Here is a 20,528-nt window from a genome sequence, read left to right as displayed (position 1 = left end):
GGGTGTAGTTTAACACGTATGCTTTCGTGGCCAATATTATCCAAAATAAGGGTTTTAATTGCTTTTGGTTAGATCGCTTAAATGTTATTTCGAATGGATTAATAGCAGATTTAAGATGTAATTTTAGATGTATCCACTCAATTGTCTGTTCAGACGCAGTGGACCAAGTCCGTTCCTCCTTTAAAGTATTGAAGGCAGCGGAGTGTTTACGATGCGGGTCGATGGTTTGCGATTCATGGCCGCACTTACAGGCCGCCAATTCCTTGATGCACCATATGTGGCATCAGGAGGACGCATCGGCCATGCTCACGTGAATATAAATGTGTCGTTAAACCCGCCACCACCCGACACAGTAAGGTTTATCACGTAAACAAAACGTGCCAGTTAGTTACTAGTACCAGTTATCTTCTTGGTTCTGTCGGTAAAATCACATAGAATGGAAATATTAAAATAAAAAAACAACACATAATAAAATAATTCAGTGAGAATTATTTAATGTTTTATTTTTATTATTTCCATTCTACGTGACTTTACCGAAAGAACCAAGAAGATGAATCCCTGCAGTCACGAAAGCTTTAAATCGAAATTTAGTACCAGTTAGTTACTAGTTTAGCACACCGGTGTGTTGGAGAGTAAACCCACGTTTACAATTCGAGTATGACGTTTCGCCAACTACAACCAGCTTCATCAAGCGATTAGCCAGAATTCAGAAGTATTGCTGCATACCAGGCGAGGGAGTTCACATCTCGCCGCCGCAGCAATCCACTTGAGCTATGGACCTGCCCATGGACAGAGAACTTAAAACGACCTTCATAAATACTGTTTGGGGTTTTCGGTAAAGTCACGTAGGTTAAAAAGAAACCAAATAAATAAAATTAAATCACGACGTTTCGGAGGCAACACAAGCCTCCGTCTTCAGGTGGAACCGTCACAGCAAAATTACTATCCGTAGAGGGTATTAATTCTAGATTTGAAGCTTTCGTGACTGCAAGGATACCCTGTTTTTTTACCTACATGACTTTACCGAAAAAACCAATGAATATGTATCCTTGCAGTCACGAAAGCTTCAAATCTAGGACCTTCATGAAATAAAACAAGACCGAAAACATTGACTCAGGAGGCAACTGCTTTTGTTCAAACGTTTTAATTAAAAACTGGATAGAGACAAAGTGCCGTAAAAAACAAGACAGAGGGCGCCGTGAAGCTTGTCAAACTGCTGACGAGTGATCAACACCCAAACACTGTGCAAAACCTTGCAAACTGGAACACAGTAAAAAAACAAACCTCCAAAATCGTACAACAAAGTGTCCAAAACCATCTGATCATCTGCCCCGTGTGAGATACGCAAAGGAGGCTCTTTTAGGCAATCACATTCTCTTAAGCCACCCTCTCAAAAACACCATGACAAAAATTGCAACTGCTGCCATGCAAACATTTCTTCCATCACCATACCATTCAACTCCATTTGAAGCCTTTAACAAATAATTCACATCTTTTATCATTTGAAGATTGCCAAAAAACAGCCCCCAACATACAAAAAAAGTACTTGTAGGAAGACACAAGTGAGAAACTTGATGTAACGGTTTGCAGCCTCCCTGCGTGGAGGGTGCGGGGAAACAAGTGTGGTCCCAATGAAAAGTGATTCTTCTCTCCACCACACCAAGACACAGAAGGGACACACGGGATAGGGTTGGGGGAGGGCGGTGGCTTCGTGGCGGAGAACGAGGCAATTTGGCCTTGCCTTGGGTTTTGAGCATATGTTTACGAACAAACACGAGCCGATCGGCCTCTTTCGGGTCAGTGCTGGCAAGTGGCAGTGATGGCGCACGGAGGCTTGGCTTCTGCAGTGGCCGTGTTAACGTATGAAGGCAGTGGCCCATTGTGTGTAGTTCATGAAGCCTGGACGTTTGCGGCTTCATGGTGCAGTTGGTGAGATATGCCAACTCAAAAACGGATCTGCCTTTACCGCGTCTATTACATAAACTAATGCTCAATGCGCCTCTGTGGAAATATTGATGCTGAATGTTCAATGAGTTGTTGAAAGTTGTTCATAAGCAAAAGTCTAATTTACACCACTGAAGCCCATTTGATCGTGTCTCAAAATCAACTGGAATTCGACACATTACCTGTCCTCACCAATAGTTAAAAAGAGTATCTATTTTAAGGTTTTTAAATATAAATTGGCACCAAGAGACGAATACAATTCGATTTGGAATGCTCTCAAGGAACAATTTCACCATCTTGTCATAAAACAGCCCAAACGATGGCAACACAAAACTTCTTAAGTAGTTTATCACAGAGCTCCTTCTAAAGTCCCTGCAGTAATCCATATTTGAGTCCAATTTATATTTGGGTCAAATATAAACATTAAACTTTCAGAAATAGAATATGCCAATTAAGTGAAAAACTAAACTTATTCTTGCAGTTCAGGCAGTTGTTGGTGACCAGCTGGAGACCAACTTGCCACAGTGGCGAGATGTTTACTATCTCACCTGGTATACAGGAGGTCATGGGTTCTATACCGACCTTGCCGCCTGCTGTATATTTGGAGTTTGCATGTTCTCCCCGTGGTCGGACGGATTTTTCTCCATGTCCTCTGGTTTTTCCCTCCACATTTAGAAACATGCATTTAAGAGTATTTGGCTGCTATACATTTCCACATGGCAAGCCACTTCGTTGAGCTATCATTTGCGACCAGGTCGCTTCTGAAAAAGAGCTGCATAGCTCAGTGGGCTTTACCTGGAAAAAATACTAAGTTTCGTTTAATTTTAACTCGATCATGCTTAAGAACACAGTTTAATCAGACTGCTGGAACCTAGATTCGAACCTCGACTCTCATGGTACTAGCTCAGTGCTCCAGTGCAACTCCTTTCCCTGTGCCACCTGCCACCCCCACGAAAACTCAACTTTGATCTGCAGCCATGACCGGCCCCTCATTTTTGATCTGCAGTACATCACCTCCATCGCCTACATGCAAATGTAGTCTTTTTTTCAATGAAACTTCAAAACAAGAGGTCAACCCCCTTCCACTGCCTACAGTCCTTGCCCTTAAGACTTTCTACAATGATGAAAGCCTGAGCAAAGCACTCACGCGTATTCCACTTACGGACTTCCCATTCAGTTTCTCCTTTTCTCTCTTGCTCTTATAGATGTCAACCAAGGTCCCTCGTTTTGGCTGGAGTCGCCGTTAATAGACTAAAGTTGTCGGGGGAGGGGGCGCGCTGGAATGGAGCCAATCACACAGGGACATTTGTGATCACTTGGGCCTTCTAAACCAATCAAACGCGGTTTGACATGAGACTGACAATATGTTCTATTGTTCTTATCACAACAGTGGTCCTTTTTACACGATACTGTATGTGCATTGGTTCAATGGAATAATTTTAAACGTGCTGAAAAATCTTTGAACTTGGTTCTACACAAACAATTTATAGCCAAATCAATTCCACGATAATTATTTATCTTATTTCGCGTAAAAAGGGTCCAACCTATGCAATTGGTTCGTGAAGCTTCCGTGATTGCCACATTCCATCGATTCCCCTACCCACGTATATCTGTACATTTGCCTTTAAGTCGCATAATATACAGCAAAACCACTCTCCAGAAACCACAAGATCTTATTTATAGCATAATAAAAGCTAATGAAATATTAAAGGCGCTGTTAGGCAGTGAAATCATACATAAATTATGTCAACAAAAACCAAATACATTTAGTTACAATGCTAACCACTGATCTCAATCCTAACACAAATCTAAACATTTAGTCCAAAAAATACTTAACACACCTTAAATAATCATTACAGCCCTTACACACAACTATGTCTTATCATGAAAGAATAGACCACTTTGCAAATAGCCTTGCCTTGCTTGATATCACAAACCACACGGCAGCTGAATTATAAACTGGTCTAACTAAACCTCTGACCACAGGAGCATGCTGTTGTGGTGGTGCGTTTGTCTGGCCTTACAAACCATAAACGTTTATAACGAGTTATACAGGTTCCTTGATTCAGCTCAAAGTGTGTTGGGGCACTTCCCACGAGGTTATTGGGACTCTTTCGAATGATTTGACAGCATGCCAGTTTAAGGTGTGTCAAATGTACACGTGGTGCGGTGAAATCAAAGAAGAAATCTCCACGCAGAAATCTTGCAGTCGTTCAATCGGATATATTAGTGACTCGTATCTTACTACCAAGTGTGATGTGATGAGCACTTAGTTGAGTGGATTTATACTTTACGAGATGTTACGATATTGTTTCAACTGACTTGGAATTTCACACAATCCTGCAGGTTTCCACCACGTGGGATGTGACATCAAGCGGGGTCAGCCATTGGTGCCTTAAACAAGCAGAGTCTTTGCGACAAAATAAAAAAACATCCCCATAAAAATACAAAAACCATTTCCCCATCAACAAAACAAGGGACGAGGAAATAAACACCATTGAATTACAACGGGTTGGCAATGCTGCAAAACGTTACGCTTTTGCCGTAAATGATCCTCTACACCTTCTTTGAAACATATATATAAACAAAGTGACCAAAAAATGCCTCTCCGCAGCTCGGAGCGCACACAGTGGAGCAGGCTGCGAGTTTCGGCGCTGCTGCGTTAAACATCCACATGACCAATTAAGCGATTTAACCAGCGCGTGCGTGCTCGTCCGAAACTGGGTCACGACAGGCGCCATGCACCCGGCGCCTCTCCAATCCGGAGCCACGACGACCCCAGACGTGACCGTCGTCCCCCTACTCCCAAGAGGAGGGGGGAGACCTCACACAACCACGGTTCCCACCCGCCCGCCCGCTCACGCGCGTCCGCAAGACCTTCTCTCCCTACCCTGTTGTAGCGCGCAAAAAAAAAACCTGATGGGACTTTTATTTTCATTCCCCCGTCTCGCACCTGAACGTGGACATTAAAGAGAATCGCGGTGGTGCAGCCCTAGGCTCGCTTTGTCAAATCCCTGAAGACGGTTCTATAATCTCTACAATTGCTAAATCCATCCAGGTTTTGCAACAACAAAAAGAGACGCGCTCCCGCAACCTCCCCCCCCCTACCTCCCACCGACGCCTGTGAACTGCGCCTGCTGACCCGAGTGTAAGTGGCAGCGGTCTACCATGAGAGGTCTCCTAGGAGAGAGGATTCGGTTGGAATGCGCTTGGGAGATGTTACACGCTTCCAAATAAGGCGGCAGAAGATACAAGGCCAATGTGCAGTAATGCGTACGTACACGAACTGTATTTATGGCCATGTGTAAGCCCATTGAGAAAAACTTTTATTTTGCAATGGAGAGTTAAGGTTTCCTGCACCTCTTGAGAAGAGACTTTCGAACGGACTTAAAGGGTGCAGCACCGTAAGGCCAAACAGACCTTAATGTTCGCACGAGAGGTGGTCACGCCATTTTCATTAAAATAAGTCATCAAGAGCTGGAAAAACGAGCACTTGAAAATAAACTACGAATTTGAACGATGGGGTTTGTGTGTGCAGCCACTGGTGACTGAGCTGGGACCACCAAGTGTGCTTCTATGAATGTAATGATTCACCTCCTCACGATTCAATTCCTTGTTTGCTATTGTGATGCATGTGCAAGCCATGAGCGGGGCTGCAGCGCTTTCATGAATATACACATCTTGAAAATAATCGCTTCTTACACGCATGATAGTCATGCGTGGTGGGCATACAAATCGATTTTATTCGATGAATCATTACATCCTCAATTGCTCCACTTGAGAATGCTTTATTCTTGGTTTGGCTGCCTAGACATAAATCTAGGCTGGTGCTCAGTTATCAGACAGTGAGCCACCTCCAAGCATTACAAACTGTGAGAGAAATACAGCGCTGTAGCTTGCCACCTCATGAAAGCGTGTATCGGGATCAGTCACTGCAGAAACAGACGGAGGAGTTAAACTGGGTAGGGAACAGGCGAGGGGGGCTCGCCCCTGGCTCAAGCCATCACAAGCGCGCACGCGCTTGAGTACAGCACGCTTCTAAGATACGGACTTAAACCTGTGCAAAACGCAAGCCCGATTCGGCATAAAGATTAAAGCGAGAAATTCTGTGCATTGTGTCATAGCAAAAAAAAGATCTGTTCAGAACATCTATTTGGCAAAAATAAATTTCAGAATCATTATAATCACAATTTAACACGCAAAGGCAGAGATGCGCAAACTAAAAATGCCATTACATTCCGCAAAAAGTGTATGATACATTCCACAGTGTATATTTTAATTTTGATGATGTCCTTAGCGTTCACTACAAAACCTGTCACATTATGGATATTTGGTCAGAAAGCGCTGCCTTCCAATATCCAATTGTTATCGTGTATAAAACATTTTTATTATCATATACTCTAAGAAAGGTATCTTTGTGCTTAAGTAGTTTTATTTTACCAAAGTGTGATGCTTACGTAAAAAGACGCGCCGCGGATTCTCCTTCGCCGGATGCTGTTGAGTAGCGTCAAGCGAAGGCTCGCGGTATTTTGCTCATCACCAGCAATTCAAGCAACATTTTAGAGGCCAACCTTCTGCTACTAGAGGTCACATGGTCCTTTACACCAAAACATGCTGCCAGCTCAAGTGTAACTTGACTGCTATTTGAACCCAGAGGTCCCAAAAAGTGTATCAAAGCCATAGGCTTGTTTGGCGATACTGTGGCAAGGCTGCCCCAGGTGGCTGAGATTATCGCATCCATCACCACATCCAGAACCACTGACACAAATTCAGCAGAAACCACGCCATCTTTACCAGCTCACTATTCCTACAATGACACCGCGACATCGTTCACCACCATCCACATCGCTATTATCCTTAATACCATTATAACCACCGACTATGTCATCACCACATCAATAACAAGAAAACACAGCCATCGCCACATCACTATCTCTGTGACAGTCAGCAAATTCACCGCCAGAACATGCATCATCACTCAACACAATCACCACCAACAAGACTGCTGCAGCCGCCAACAGTACAACTCCCCCCCCTACTCTGTTGTGCAGATGCTGATGGAACCATACAATGGCTTCTGGCGACAGCTTGGGCACCCGCCTTGGTTTAGAGCATTTCCTGACCCTGACAGCCACTATCATAAACACCTATTTTAGTTGAAAATTAAACAAAAATGTATGGTACATTTATTTTTAGTGTAGAAATGCTCTAATAAAATATTGCATTTTTTTTCTCCCATGAAATGTAAATGGCAGCCAGGCTGCATTGTTCATACAATCGTATTTTCAAACCTCTAGTAGACAAAGGAGCCTCTAAACGTCCTTGGACTGTCGGTTTGGCTCACAGTAAAGGTGCGCAAATGTAAGAGTGCTGGGCTACAACCTGCAAACCTCTGTGAGCAGAGGCTGCCCAACTATGTAAAAAAATACAAACATTCCCAACAAACTATAACTTTGTTTTTGCTTTCAACAATAAACACCCGCTATCCGGGGAACACACACAGGGCCACCCTTCCGTATATCACGCGGGAAACAGAATAACTTTTAAGAGACGCGTAACGGGCATAGATGAAGAGCGGACGAGGCGGAGACAGGGTGGCAGCACCTTGGCCTACGCCGCCTTCTTCAGCTGCAGGAGGCGCCGCTGCAGCTGGGCCCTGCGGGCCCTGAGCTGCTCCTTCTCGGCCAGCAGGCCGAGCTCGCGGCGCGTGGCAGCCACGGCGCTCTCCGCGGCCTTGCGCAGGATCACTACCTTGGCCGCCTTCTCGTTGCCTGCCAGCTCGGGGACCTCGTCGCGGAGCGCGCGGAAGCTGCGCTTGAGGTCCTCGCGCCGCTGCCGCTCCAGGAAGTTGTGGTTGCGCCGCCGACCGTGCTCATCCGAGTCGTCGCCCGAGCCCGAAGTGAAGCCCGAGTCGGAGCAGGCGGCCGAGACTGGCGCGCAGGATGCGAACGGCACGAGCGACAGCCCGGCGGCGTGGCGCGGCGGGGACCCCGCGCCGCACCGCGGGCCGGCGGTGGTGACAACGCACGGCCTGAGGCCTTGCGCGGCGTGGCATGTCACGTCGAGGGACGGTCCCGCTATCGCCCCTTTCCTGGACGTTGGCGATTTTACGGCGGTCGCAATCTCGTAAACGGGGTCGGCGGCGCGAGGCTTGCAGCGGAGCGCGCACGAGGATTTCAGCGCTGGTGGCGGTGCCAGCCGCTTGGCTGGCTGGGAGTGCCGAGAGTTGAGGGGGGCAGCCGCGGGCCGGGTCGGGGGTGATGGCGCCGAGTAGTTGTGCTGCTCCTGGTGCACCAGGAGAGCAAAGGGGCGGCACGAGGCGGCAGATTGCGCCGAAGCCGGTGCCGCCGTGTCGCCTGTACGGTGCTTCCCGACCGTCACCACGTCAATTATCTCATCGTCATCATCGTCGTCATCATCATCATGGTCATCGTCTTCATCGTCTTCTGCTGAAAAGAAAAATATAGATTACTTTTGGGTATTGATAAATTCTCACATTAATGGATTGACGTTTGTTTAATGAGGAAAAAAGATAGTGATGATTAAGTCTCTTGATATGGTATTCTATTGATGTCACTGCTAAACATTTAATACATCAAGGCGGTGGTGAGGCTACGAGCGATACCATGGCGCACGTGCGATTTATTAACTTTTTCCTCCTTTAATTAAACCTCCAAACTCACATAGGGCAACTTTGGACTCACAGGCTGGGCACGCAATCAAAAAAATAAGAAGCAACTGTGTTTTTTCGATCGCTCCTTCCCTTTAACGGGCGAGACACCCGACGGTTCGAGAGCAAGCCCGTGTTTATAGAGACGTGGGCTCCGTGCTTCGTTGAATTTCGCCGCGTGCAGGATGTACACGGCGGTGTTCAGCGCTGCCTTGCGGGGGTCCACTGACGCAATGCACAGTGACAGGCTCGCTCAGCTGTAGCTACAGTAGAGCATTTCCAGCTACAGCCCCCCACGCAGCAGCAGTGTGAATCTCTGTGTTTCCGTAAAGGGAAACACGGAGCTCGGAGCAACGCAGCGGTCACATAGAACCCGGTGAACTATTTCCTCTTCACTGTACTACAATGACCTGAAATTCAATATCTGCTGCGTGGCTGATTGCCACTACGGCATATACATATATTGCTTATATTCGAGACAATATATGAAATAGCTTTTGTTCTATTCGCATTAGGTCACGAGACCAACACATTTTCTTTTGAGTCACTTGCAGCTAGCAGTGCACCGCCTTGTCACAAGATAGCATACAGCATCACAGAACGACTTCTCAAGTCTGTTCTGCAGCCTCTTATCCACTCTAGAGGCACATTTTTTTGCCATAAAGTGTGGAAATCAAATGGCAATCGAACCAAAAATGTTTAACTCTCAGGGCTGGAATATGCCGAATATACTGGAAATGTTACATTTATGCTGGATGTTTTTCGTGCAGTGATTGGTAACTCAACTTGCTACACTTAAAATCTAGTTTCGAGGACAGCTCCTGGATTATAACCCAGATTCTCAGCAAAGTTGCAATCCGTGCTCTGCAAGGTCATTCTTCACCCGACCCACCCGGTCACCTCAGCTGATAAACAATTAAACTGCTGACCATCCAGAGCTCACAGAATGAGGTCGAGGTTCCACCTCCCTGAGGTCACACAACAGATGGTTGCCGACCCCTCAATAATCTGGACCGAGGGCCATAATCCACACTCCAAGGCTTTACCGGCCGGGCAGATGGATCCCCGGCGACACCAGATTACCCGGCGACACATGAATACAGCAACCACCGCTCCCTCATTTTACAGGGTTCACGGGCTGAAAACTGGGGCAAACCCATTTCACCGCGCCAAGGGCCAGATTCACATATTTACAAAACGGTCAAAGCACATCACACGATTGGCTACGTAAGGTGTGAAAGAAGTTCAATATACCGTGCCATTTTAGCCCTATCTTTAGTAATGGAGGCATCAGCACATTTTCGCTAAAAAAAAACAATTGAATAAAAATAAATTGTCAGCATGTGGATTGGGTTGTAACACTTTTAACGATCTGACAATGAACAAAATGAGATTGTTTCTTTTTTATTTACCAAATTATTATTCAGTGATGAAACCAAAGTTAGTTAATTCGACAAAGGAGCATTTCAACGAATGCTTGCAGCTATCAATGCACCATTCTGTTTTCGATAAAAGCCCCAGGAAATGCTGTCCCAAAACAACTTCTCTTTGGTCTTCTCAAAAGCCTCTGATCCACACTATGATCGCACCTGGCGATTCGTTTTTTTATTTCACTTTGACTAGCAGGCCACATGTTTCTTGGACGTCACCGTCTGTCAATTCCTCTCTTGCATGGAGCCCACAGCCCTCGTGGTCGCCTCTTCCACCCAGCGTGTCACTTGCTGACGATGGTCGGACTTAGAGCTGCCACTTGATTACTAAATGCCATTGACGCGACGATCTGTCCATCTGCCCGCCATTCCCCCTCCAGCAAGCCAGCTGGCCATTCAGTCAAACTTTTTTTCTAATTTCACATGATTCCATCACTAATTCCACAATCTGAGCCTATAAATGATGAGCGCAAACACACTTTTCCTTCTAACTCCAATTCCCTTTGTGATACGAGAATCTGCTGTATGTAGGGGTTTTCCTGATGTTATTATTATTGTACTTGTTTACCTGGAAGCTCCACCGAGCCTCATTACTTTTCCAGACATGTCCTGCAAAGTCTACGCAATAAGGGGCGATGATTGCTACGAATATTCCACTTTTTCATCATTTGGCAGATTTGGACCGTGATAAATGGTTGCTTTGGTCCGAGTGTCAACATGCTGGAATAATCAGGAGAATATTTTATAGCCGACAAAAAACACTCACATCTATTTTAATCAGGAAACTTGGTAATCACACAACTGCTTCTTGTCCTTCAGTGTTCGGAGTGACTTCAATAATGGAACATTATAATTTGCAGCTATGATTAAATCTCCTATCAACTCGTTGCCGTTTTACTCGGTGTACTTCTGACAATGGGCTGCCAGAAAAGTCCATCCAAGCCGCACAAACGTCATATAAAAGGCCTTTCATGTTTAACAAATGCTTGAATCAACTACACTCACTCATTTTTGCTGGAACAGAAGAGTCCAACAGTCGCGACTGCCAGACAAAGGGACAGCGGTTCTAACAAGGCCGCCTTGCCTTGCGCAAAAGCCCATGTGCACGACCTGTGTGTTTGAACTACTTGGCCTTTTACATCCTGTTTGTGAGAGCACGTGCTCAGCCAGGCACGTTTAAGTGCTATGCACACAGCTAACAGCCGTAAGGTAATAAACTAAACGTTCACCTGGGCTTTCAGGGAGGCACATGGTCATTGTGAAAGCCTTGCAAACAGGGCGAGAGCTCACTTTTTATACTTTGTTGCAATTATTTTTTCTTGAGGTCAAAATGCCAGGAGCACAGTGCACATCCTCATGAAATTAAAATGTTACTATGGTGCAATTATTATGATGAAAATAATATCCCGTGCATTTATCGCAGCACAATCATTGTTTCATTAATAATTTCTTATTTTTTTCCATAACGAAGAGCCTAATATTAAGCAAGACTTGCCATCGATACATTGATTAAGACATTTGTACGCCATTTCCAATTTCAAAGTTTAAACCAATAGAAGTTTCTAAAGATTCACACCATCATAGATTTTGTACGCACAAGCGCCAAGTAATTGAAATGTGAATACAATTCATTACGCAAAGATCAATTAACACCTTCCAGTGATTTGATTATTTTTTATTATTTCAGGATCATGAATCAAGTCCAGTTTATTTCGTCTCGTATGCTCTGGATAATTTTTCCGTTCTTGTTCATTCTATGAGCCTAAAAGTAACAATTGCGTATAATTTGCATCAATTATACTTAATTATAGCCTACGACTAAATTACCCGGAGCGCGCCCAATCTCATCAGATCTCAGACGCTCGGCTGGGTTGAGGTTAATATAGGTGGCTGTGGGGATGTGCGATGTGGTGGTCAATAGATGGCAGTGCAGCACATTCCACTATTGTACTGTACTTCCAAACTCCCAAATATATGTGGGAGCACAGACGTCAACCCATTGTGGGATGAGGGGCTTCCCACTTCGTGCAGGCTATGGAGGTCATTTGTCCATACTTCACCACACTAGTCAACGTGGAATATTGAGAGGATGCCCAGGTCCACAACTGATGAAGCATAGAAGTTCAGCACAACAATGTAACTTTTTTCAATGCTGGAGTTTCCAAAATCGCCTGATGCAGAGATTGAAGCCAAATGAGTGTGTGCAGCTGGCATCATCGAACCCTCACCGGATTCGGAGTCGGAGGCGCTGGTGCTCCCACCGTCGCTGTCGGAGCCGACCGAGTCCGTGCGGCCGAGCACACGTGCACGCGCGTGTCCATACGCGGGCGACGGCGACCGCGACGGAAGCACCAGTGGCCCCAGCTCTGGCGGCACGACCCGCGGTGCCGACACGCCAGCAGGACCGACGCCGCGTCCTCCCCCTGCCCCCGGCGAGCCCTGCACGGCCACGGCCGCCACCGCACCGCCCCACATGCAGTCGCGGACGAGAACGGGCCACGGCGAGGTTTGCGCCGCGCCCCGCTCGGAAGGAAGGGCTGCCGCCACGTCGCCCTCATCCACCAGCCGCTGCGGCGATGGCGGCGTCAAAAAACCCGGAGACGCAGGGCAGCCCACGTACAGGGGGCCCGGCGCGGGCACAGAGCCGCTCCCGGGCCCGAGCAGCAGCTGGAACTTCTTCCAGATGTGCTCACCGGGCGCGGCACAATAGAAGCTGCCGGCCCGGAAGAGCTCGTCGTCTTCATCGGGGTCGTCGTAGAAGTAGCCGCACTCATGCTCAGAGTCGGGCCACGATGCAGTGGCGACTGTGGCGCCGAAGGTGTTCGGGAACCAGGCCATGGGTACGTTTGGGCACTTGGGCTGTGGGAGACAAGTGTGGTCAGCTCGACTCTCAAATCCCAACAGTTCTTTGTTTTCCACACCCGCCAATAAATCATTTGCATTTTTTGTGAGCACAAAAACTCCAATATCGTTAATGACTCCATACAAGAGGCAGGTTTGGCTACAGGGCACCTGTATAAGAAACCATGGCCTACGAGCTTTAATGAGAGTTCTACACAGAAAAAACATACATCAATTTCCCAGTGTGAAGAGGTCAGCTCTGCACAGTTGTCAGCCATTCACACGATGTTCCCCATTTCTGAACTGCTACGCTACATGCATGACACGTGTAGTAAGTGGATTGGCACAGTTGGATAAACGTCTCAGATGCATATCTATTGGCAGAGTGCATCGCTACTCCTATCTTGCGCTGTGTGTAACCTCGGTGGCAAACTCCATTCCTTTAATTTGGCCAATCTTGATCTCGAGGCACGTGCTTAATCCAGGGCTCAGACAGCCACAGTAAGGCAGCCCCTAATCCGCAGGATCAGAGGGGCACCTTGCCTCAATACAGCTCTGAGAGGCACGCAGTGTTGACCTCTTCCCCCATTGGGCAGATATTGCACACTGCTTTAATTAGAGTCGAATCGCGAGACCGAGCAGATGAGCGGCGTCTCCACATTAAACTGACCAGAAACTGTGTCAGCGGGACAAGGGCCTCTAGAAACACGAGCATTTGGACCACTCTTCACTACCTGCTGCTAAACGTTGGCATCAATGGAGGTCGCTGGCTACGCTTGTTATATAGTCAGTGGGTGGGTTGGCGAGCGGTGTGGGCATTGAGTGCAACTGAGAGGCATTCGACTAAGCTGCAACCGCTTCAGAAATTTGGCCGCGAGGTTTCTTTCTGGTGCCAGGCATTGCCAGCTCATGCGCCGCGTTGCTAATAAAGTTACACTGGCTGCCTGTGAGATTGCATTGGTGTCAGCATTCCGGGTTTGGCGTGGGGTTGCCCCTACCTACCTTTGTGCGGCTATTTCCTAGACACGGGCCTGCTTAGATCGCAGACGTCAAAGGACCGGATACCAACATTTCCAGCATCAGATATAAAGTTTCTGATTGAGTGTGCATAGGCGTGGCTTTCCCCTGAGCAAGGATACGGCATAGATTTCGCTAAAATCGATGCCATAGATTTGGGTCATTCGAGGTTCGCGTGAATGCAACATCATTCAGCTTTGACTGCAACTATGGTAGTCGTAACTGTCAGCTTTGTCTTCGGGCTTTTTTATGAGATCCTATATAAAACTATGATAAATGCATTGTAGGGGAATGAGTACACGCCTGAGTGGCCCGTGACATCATTTGCAAGAACAGGTTATTGTGTGCCAAGGTCACAACACAGATCCCAAATTTACCCTCCGAAACTAAGCTTGGTAAAATATGTAATTGTTATTTTAGGTGGGCATTCTCAACTCTTGAAACCCTACTGCTCAGAGACACGGATACATTGGCATGGTATACTCATTATGGTTTCTGTGACCGGGTGGTACGTGGTGATCAACCAATCACACCAAACGGCTCAATGAGTCACCAGCACTCAAATAAAAAAAAACACTTTGTGTATTAAGTGTTATTATTTAATCTGCTCGTTCACATTCTTTTCAGGACAGAGTTTCTATCGGCAATATGGTTCTGTAACCGCATCCAGTTTCACTACTCTCCTTTGAAATTCGCTGAAGTTTGCTGTTGGCTTCTGACATGTATCAGGTTACACAGTGCACAGCATCTGGAGATGGCTTATTTGGGCTTTTTTCCCAATGTCAAAATTTTAATGACAGCATATTGTATCATGTTCCGTAATCTTATCCATAAGCTCTAAGCCATCTAAATTCCCTGCATAATGGTACTGTACTCATACAAAATTACTGCTTTCGACTCTCTAATCGATTACTCAAAACCCAAATTTTACAATATTCCCACGCCAGATTGCAAGCAGTAAAGGTGCAGCATTGCAATTGCTTCCTGACGCGACTGCTGGCAGAGGGGCTTCCACTTTAAGGTATTTGGTCTACTCTTCCACACTGACCAGACGTGTTGGAAGAGATATTAAGTACCCACCCTTTACTCCACGACATGCGACTAGGCAATTGGCTGTGGTGTAGCGATACATGCTCCCGGGTGGACAGAGGCGAGTGTATTTAAGAATCTTGACCATTGTATCAACTGTCGATTGTACTGTGCACATATTAACCCAGAGCAACTGGAGTTTCTCAAGATATACCTTATAAAAAACGGACAAGAGATCACGATCGGATGCATCAATCAGCAGTATCACTCAATTCACTTAAACAATAAAACCATGGTTTATGGGCCAGTTACCTTAAACTGTTTTGGCACATTTCACCAAAAATCTCAGCGCACGCATTTCAACGAGTCACACATTTGTCGAGTGCCAACGGGGGGGGGGGGGGGGGGAGCAAAACACAGTCTGACAGCAGCAGCTTTGCCGCAAACCACAGCAATGAGATGCGAAGAAAAAGAAACACTTTAATGACAAAAAATCATTGCCCCATTGTGGAGTCAATAACAAGCAATCTCGAATGTGAAAACTGCCAACAGATAACTTGAAAAGGAAATAAAAAGTCCACGTTCATATTACATTTTTTTATGAAACCAGGTAAGAGTCGAATAAACCATTGAGCAAATAAACTTGGATCGCATCCAATCTTGTCATATCGCTGAAGATAAGCTGTGTTCTGCCACGGTGGTGGTCGGCAGAGTACAGCGCAGACAAATCCATTGTTGCATGGTAAAGTATGGTCAAATAATCTTCAAGACCGGCACAGCACGAGGAGCCCCTCATCCGGCAGTGGATTGATATAAGAGCTATAGATGCATGTGTAGAAGTGCCCACTGAAACCAGAAGTTCATTTTTAAAGGGGACCTGGGTTGGCCAATCCCTCTAACAGTCCCTTTCATGCAAGGTTCATGACATAGAAACAAAGCATCTCAGTGGATCGTCACCTAACACACAACACAATAAATGCACTGAATTAAATGTCTGCAGTGCAACCCCTGCTGTAGAGAACAGTTCTGGGTGGGTGACAGGCTCCCTGAGTTCACAATCCCACGACAAGAAATTCCAAGGAATACATTTCCAGGAAACAAGGATCACAGGTTCAGGGATAATTTGAGCTCAGCCTCCCAATACTTCAAACGGTTCCCAGGACTCAGGTTCCACGATTCAGATTCATTCAACTTATGCTGACAATAAGTAAACCATACATACAGTTCATGGTCTCCGCAGTTTAAACCCTCATACAACCCAGAATGAAACATCTCAAAACCCATGATGGAGACATCCAAAGCTCAGGGCAAAGAGTGATTCAGCTCATGGTTGTTAGGACTCGGTGCACATGGCTCAAAGTGTCAAAACCCAGTGCGCTTAAGACTTACAGCTGTGACACCAGGAGTTGTGGGTCCCTGGGTTCTGGTAGCTGAATGATACTAGCAATGCCATGAATTTATCCTGTAAGGCCTTAATGTTCAGGAGGGTCCTGCATATACGAGAAGATAATACTTAGAAGTTGAAAGGCAGGTTCATCCATTGCCCCAAAGATCCTGGATGTCTATACAGTACTCCTCCAGGCTGTGAATGCGCTTAACTTAACCCAGGAGACCTTAAACAGCTGATCCCAAAAACATAAACAAGAGGGCTATCATCTGTAGATCATAAAACAGACGTGGGTTAATTTCTAATCACAATCCAAGTCGCATTGTAGGCTTAATTTACTACGTGATTTCGATTAATTACGAACAAGACCATTCTAACATACCCATGATAGTCAATCCCATTAAACCTCTCGACCCCAAACTTCTTGCAACTGAACAAACCCCTACAAGAAACCACAACGGGGGCACAATGACTAAATCACTAGACAATCACACACCCACCTCTAAGCCCGATGTTATTTATATACACGTGAACCAACCCTTAGAACACAGAGCCACATGACTCCCACTTAAAACCCTGAACCTCAAATCATGATCCCAACCCTTCCTGAACCTTGCCGGCCCAAACCCCACAGACTACAAAGCCAAAAACCACCCAGCGAAGCCAATAACCCCCAAAGACGTAGACACCACCCTTTGTTTAGGTTGACAACCCACATATAAGAGACGCCCACCAACCACCCCCTGGACCACCGCAGGCCCCGGGTCGCTTCTCACCTCTTCCCGGGCAGAGGCGGCAGCCAAAGGCCCCGCGCCGGCCGGCAGCGCGCGGGGTCGACTAGACGCACAAAAGCTGCTTTGCTTCCAATTGTAAATAACAAAAATCACCACTCTCCCGCACGTGCAGTAACAAATTTTTTTTTTTTAAATCTACACAACCAACACTTCCCCCTTACCCCACCACAATAAAAAAATCGCCCGCAAAAAAATCCCCCTCCTCTAAAATAATCACAAAAACGTGGCAAATATCTCAAATATCTCCCGTGTGGCCGCTTCCGTGGCCTCGCCGCGCTCGCGCACGGGGCCCGGCTCCACTGCGCCGCGAACAAAGCGCGCCCCACCACTTTCCCGCCAGTCGCGCGCCGCCCCGTCACGTGGTGCACGCGCCACGAGCTCGGGGGTGGGTGGGGGGGTGGGTACGCTCCTCCCCCTTTCCCAACAAAGCCGGAGGGGGTGGGGAGGGGGTGGGGAGGGGTAACTCAAAAGCCGCGCGTCTATTGGATGGCAGGCGAGTAAAGGAGGAGTTAAGGGCGTGGTTAGTGTCGTGGTGGGGGGGGGGGGTCACGGGGAGACAGCGGGAGCGCGGGAAGGCGAGACAGCGCTGAGTTCGCCCAGACAGGGGAGTTAGCGGCCTGGTTACCATGGGGCGGGGGAGGCAGGGGGGGGGGGCAGTTATAGACGTGGGTGAGAAGGGGTGGGGGTATGGGCGTGGGTGAGATGGGGTGGGGGTTATAGATTTGGTTAATGTGGGGTGGGGGTGGGGGGTTATGGACGTGGTTGAGATGGGGTGGGGGTTATGGACGTAATTAATGTGGGGGTTATAGACGTGGTTGAGATGGGATGGGGGGGGTTATAGATTTGGTTGAGATGGGGTGGGGGTGGTTATGGACGTGGTTGAGATGGGGTGGGTGGGGGGGTTATGGACGTGGTTAAAACCGGGGTGGAGGGAGGCGGATTTTGGACTTAATGTAGGGGTGAGAGGTTATTGATGTGATTGAGATGAGGGGGGTTGGCCTGGTTAATATTGTGGGCAAGGGAGGGGGGGTAACAACATTTTCCGGTTAAGTCACGTAAGTAAAACATCAAAATAAAAATGAAAAAAAAAATCACGACGTTTCGGAGGCAACACAAGTCTCCGTCATCAGGTGGGACCGTCACAGCCGAATTAGCTGCATCAAGTGAAGCAATGATTCAGCTAATTCGGCTGTGACGGTCCCACCTGATGACGGAGACTTGTGTTGCCTCCGAAACGTCGTGATTTTTATTTTCATTTTATTTTTTACTTACGTGACTTAACCGAAAAAAACCTAAGAATATGAATCTTTGCAGTCACGAAAGCTTCAAATCTAGAATTAGGTAACAACATTGTTAAGGTCTCAATTGGGGGAGGTGGAGCTTGGAGCGTGGTTGAGGTGGGGGGGAGGGTGGGGCGAGGGGGGGCGAGGTGGGAGGAGGGGGTGGGGCGAGGTGGGGGGAGGGTGGGGCGAGGTGGGAGGAGGGGGAGGGTGGGGCGAGGTGGGGGGAGGGTGGGGCGAGGTGGGAGGAGGAGGGGGCAGGATGGGGGGTGGGGCGAGGTGGGGGGAGGGTGGGGGTGGAGGATGGTGGGGGGTGGGGGCAGGGGGGGGGGCAGCGCGCGCGCTGAGAATCTGTGAACGCGGGAAAATCGCCGCCGTGGCCACGCGGCCTGAGAGTTCTTTATTGCGACGTTATATTTGTTATGAAGACTACGATATCGATTATCGTCTATACGACAATTAATGTGTTTGTGTGCTGTATAAGTATGTATGCGGTGTGTGGTGTATTGGTAGAAAGGTGATAATTGCTCATAAAGCAATGAATTACACATTTATAAAACAGCTTCATATTAAACTGCGCGTGTTTGCTACGATCGACCATTGTCGATATTTTATATTGTGAGTTAACAAAACGCAACTCAAATAAGCAATCGCAGACACTCCGATAACTTTCACCCTCCCCACGCATAGTCAATTAGCCATCAGATAAAGAGGTTAAGTCCTCTGGAATTCCTATCTTAACATTGATAACATATCAACATCCCTCAATAACTTTAAGCATAGACTACGGGTCAGCCTGATAAGCCACAAACTAACAAGATGTATCCTATATGTAGCCGAACTCTCACATATATTGAACACTGAGTTTAACATTGATTTGTGGCTTTCGTGACTGCATGAATCCATACTCTTTGGTTATTTCGATAAAGTCACGTAGGTAGAGAAATAAAATAAAACAAAAATTATTGTAAATATATATTTTATACCTACGTGACTTTACCGAAAGAACCAAAGAGTATGAGTTTAACATGTTTAGTTGTAATTGTTGTGGTTTTCATAGAAAGCCCTCTCTGGTGTCCAACCTCACCTTCCTTGCACCACCTTTTTAATTCTCACTATTTGGCTTTCGCTTGTTTTCTTTTTGCGTGTGCGAATAAACAACAAGACAATAGATTGGTGCGTCTTACCTTTGTCAGACAACGTGTTTGCGGCTTCGTTGGCGCCAAAAAAAGACAAAGTCACACACAAACGCAGTATTAATTTCGCTCCGGTGACGTCACTTTGTGAACGAAGGGCATGACGTCACTTTACTTTGTGAACGAAGGGCGTGACGTCACTTTACTTTGGGACCGAAGGGTGTGACGTTACTTTGGGAACGAAGGGCGTGACGTCACTTTACTTTGGGACCGAAGGGTGTGACGTCACTTTACTGTGGAAACGAAGGGCGTGACGTCACTTTACTTTGGGACCGAAGGGTGTGACGTTACTTTACTTTGGGAACGAAGGGCGTGACGTCACTTTACTTTGGGAACGAAGGGCGTGACGTCACTTTACTTTAGGAACGAAGGGCGTGACGTCACTTTACTTTGAGAACGAAGGGCGTGACGTCACTTTACTTTGGGAACAAAGGGCGTGACGTCACTTTACTTTGGGAACGAAGGGCGTGACGTCACTTTACTTTGAGAACGAAGGGCGTGACGTCACTTTACTTTGTGAACGAAGGGCGTGACGTCACTTTACTTTGTGAATGAAGGGCGTGACGTAACTTTACTTTGGGAACGAAGGGCGTGACGTCACTTTACTTTGGGAACGAAGGGCGTGACGTCACTTTACTTTGGGAACGAAGGACGTGACGTCACTTTACTTTGAGAACGAAGGGCGTGACGTCACTTTACTTTGTGAACGAAGGGCGTGACGTCACTTTACTTTGTGAACGAAGGGCGTGACGTCACTTTACTCTGTGAACGAAGGGCGTGACGTCACTTTACTTTGGGAACGAAGGGCGTGACGTCACTTTACTTTGTGAACGAAGGGCGTGACGTCACTTTACTCTGTGAACAAAGGACGTGACGTCACTTTACTTTGGGAACGAAGGGCGTGACGTCACTTTACTTTGTGAACGAAGGGCGTGACGTC

The 20,528-nt window shown here is 47.0% G+C and overlaps 1 protein-coding gene across 3 annotated transcripts; it reads right to left on the bottom strand.

The window, feature by feature from the left end:
- Positions 1–1,172: 1,172 nt before the first annotated feature.
- LOC133349250 (N-myc protein-like) lies at positions 1,173–19,678 on the bottom strand. Of its 3 annotated transcripts, none has more exons than XM_061562592.1 (3): positions 19,580–19,678; positions 12,273–12,903; positions 1,173–8,393 (listed from the first exon to the last, which is right to left on the bottom strand). In XM_061562592.1, the coding sequence occupies exons 2-3, from the start codon at positions 12,880–12,882 to the stop codon at positions 7,555–7,557; spliced, it is 1,449 nt and encodes a 482-aa protein (XP_061418576.1). In that variant the 5' UTR covers positions 12,883–12,903; positions 19,580–19,678; the 3' UTR covers positions 1,173–7,554. The 3 variants fall into 3 exon arrangements, with proteins under 3 accessions (XP_061418576.1, XP_061418575.1, XP_061418577.1); XM_061562591.1 differs by lacking the exon at positions 19,580–19,678 and adding an exon at positions 17,095–17,301; XM_061562593.1 differs by lacking the exon at positions 19,580–19,678 and adding an exon at positions 17,095–17,301 and having other exon boundaries at positions 1,173–8,390.
- Positions 19,679–20,528: the final 850 nt, after the last annotated feature.

The sequence above is a fragment of the Lethenteron reissneri genome, chromosome 29 (assembly GCF_015708825.2).
Source record: "Lethenteron reissneri isolate LAM-NWPU_2019-01 chromosome 29, ASM1570882v1, whole genome shotgun sequence".
Taxonomy (NCBI): Eukaryota; Metazoa; Chordata; class Hyperoartia; order Petromyzontiformes; family Petromyzontidae; genus Lethenteron; species Lethenteron reissneri.
This window is presented reverse-complemented; position numbering and strand designations above follow the sequence as displayed.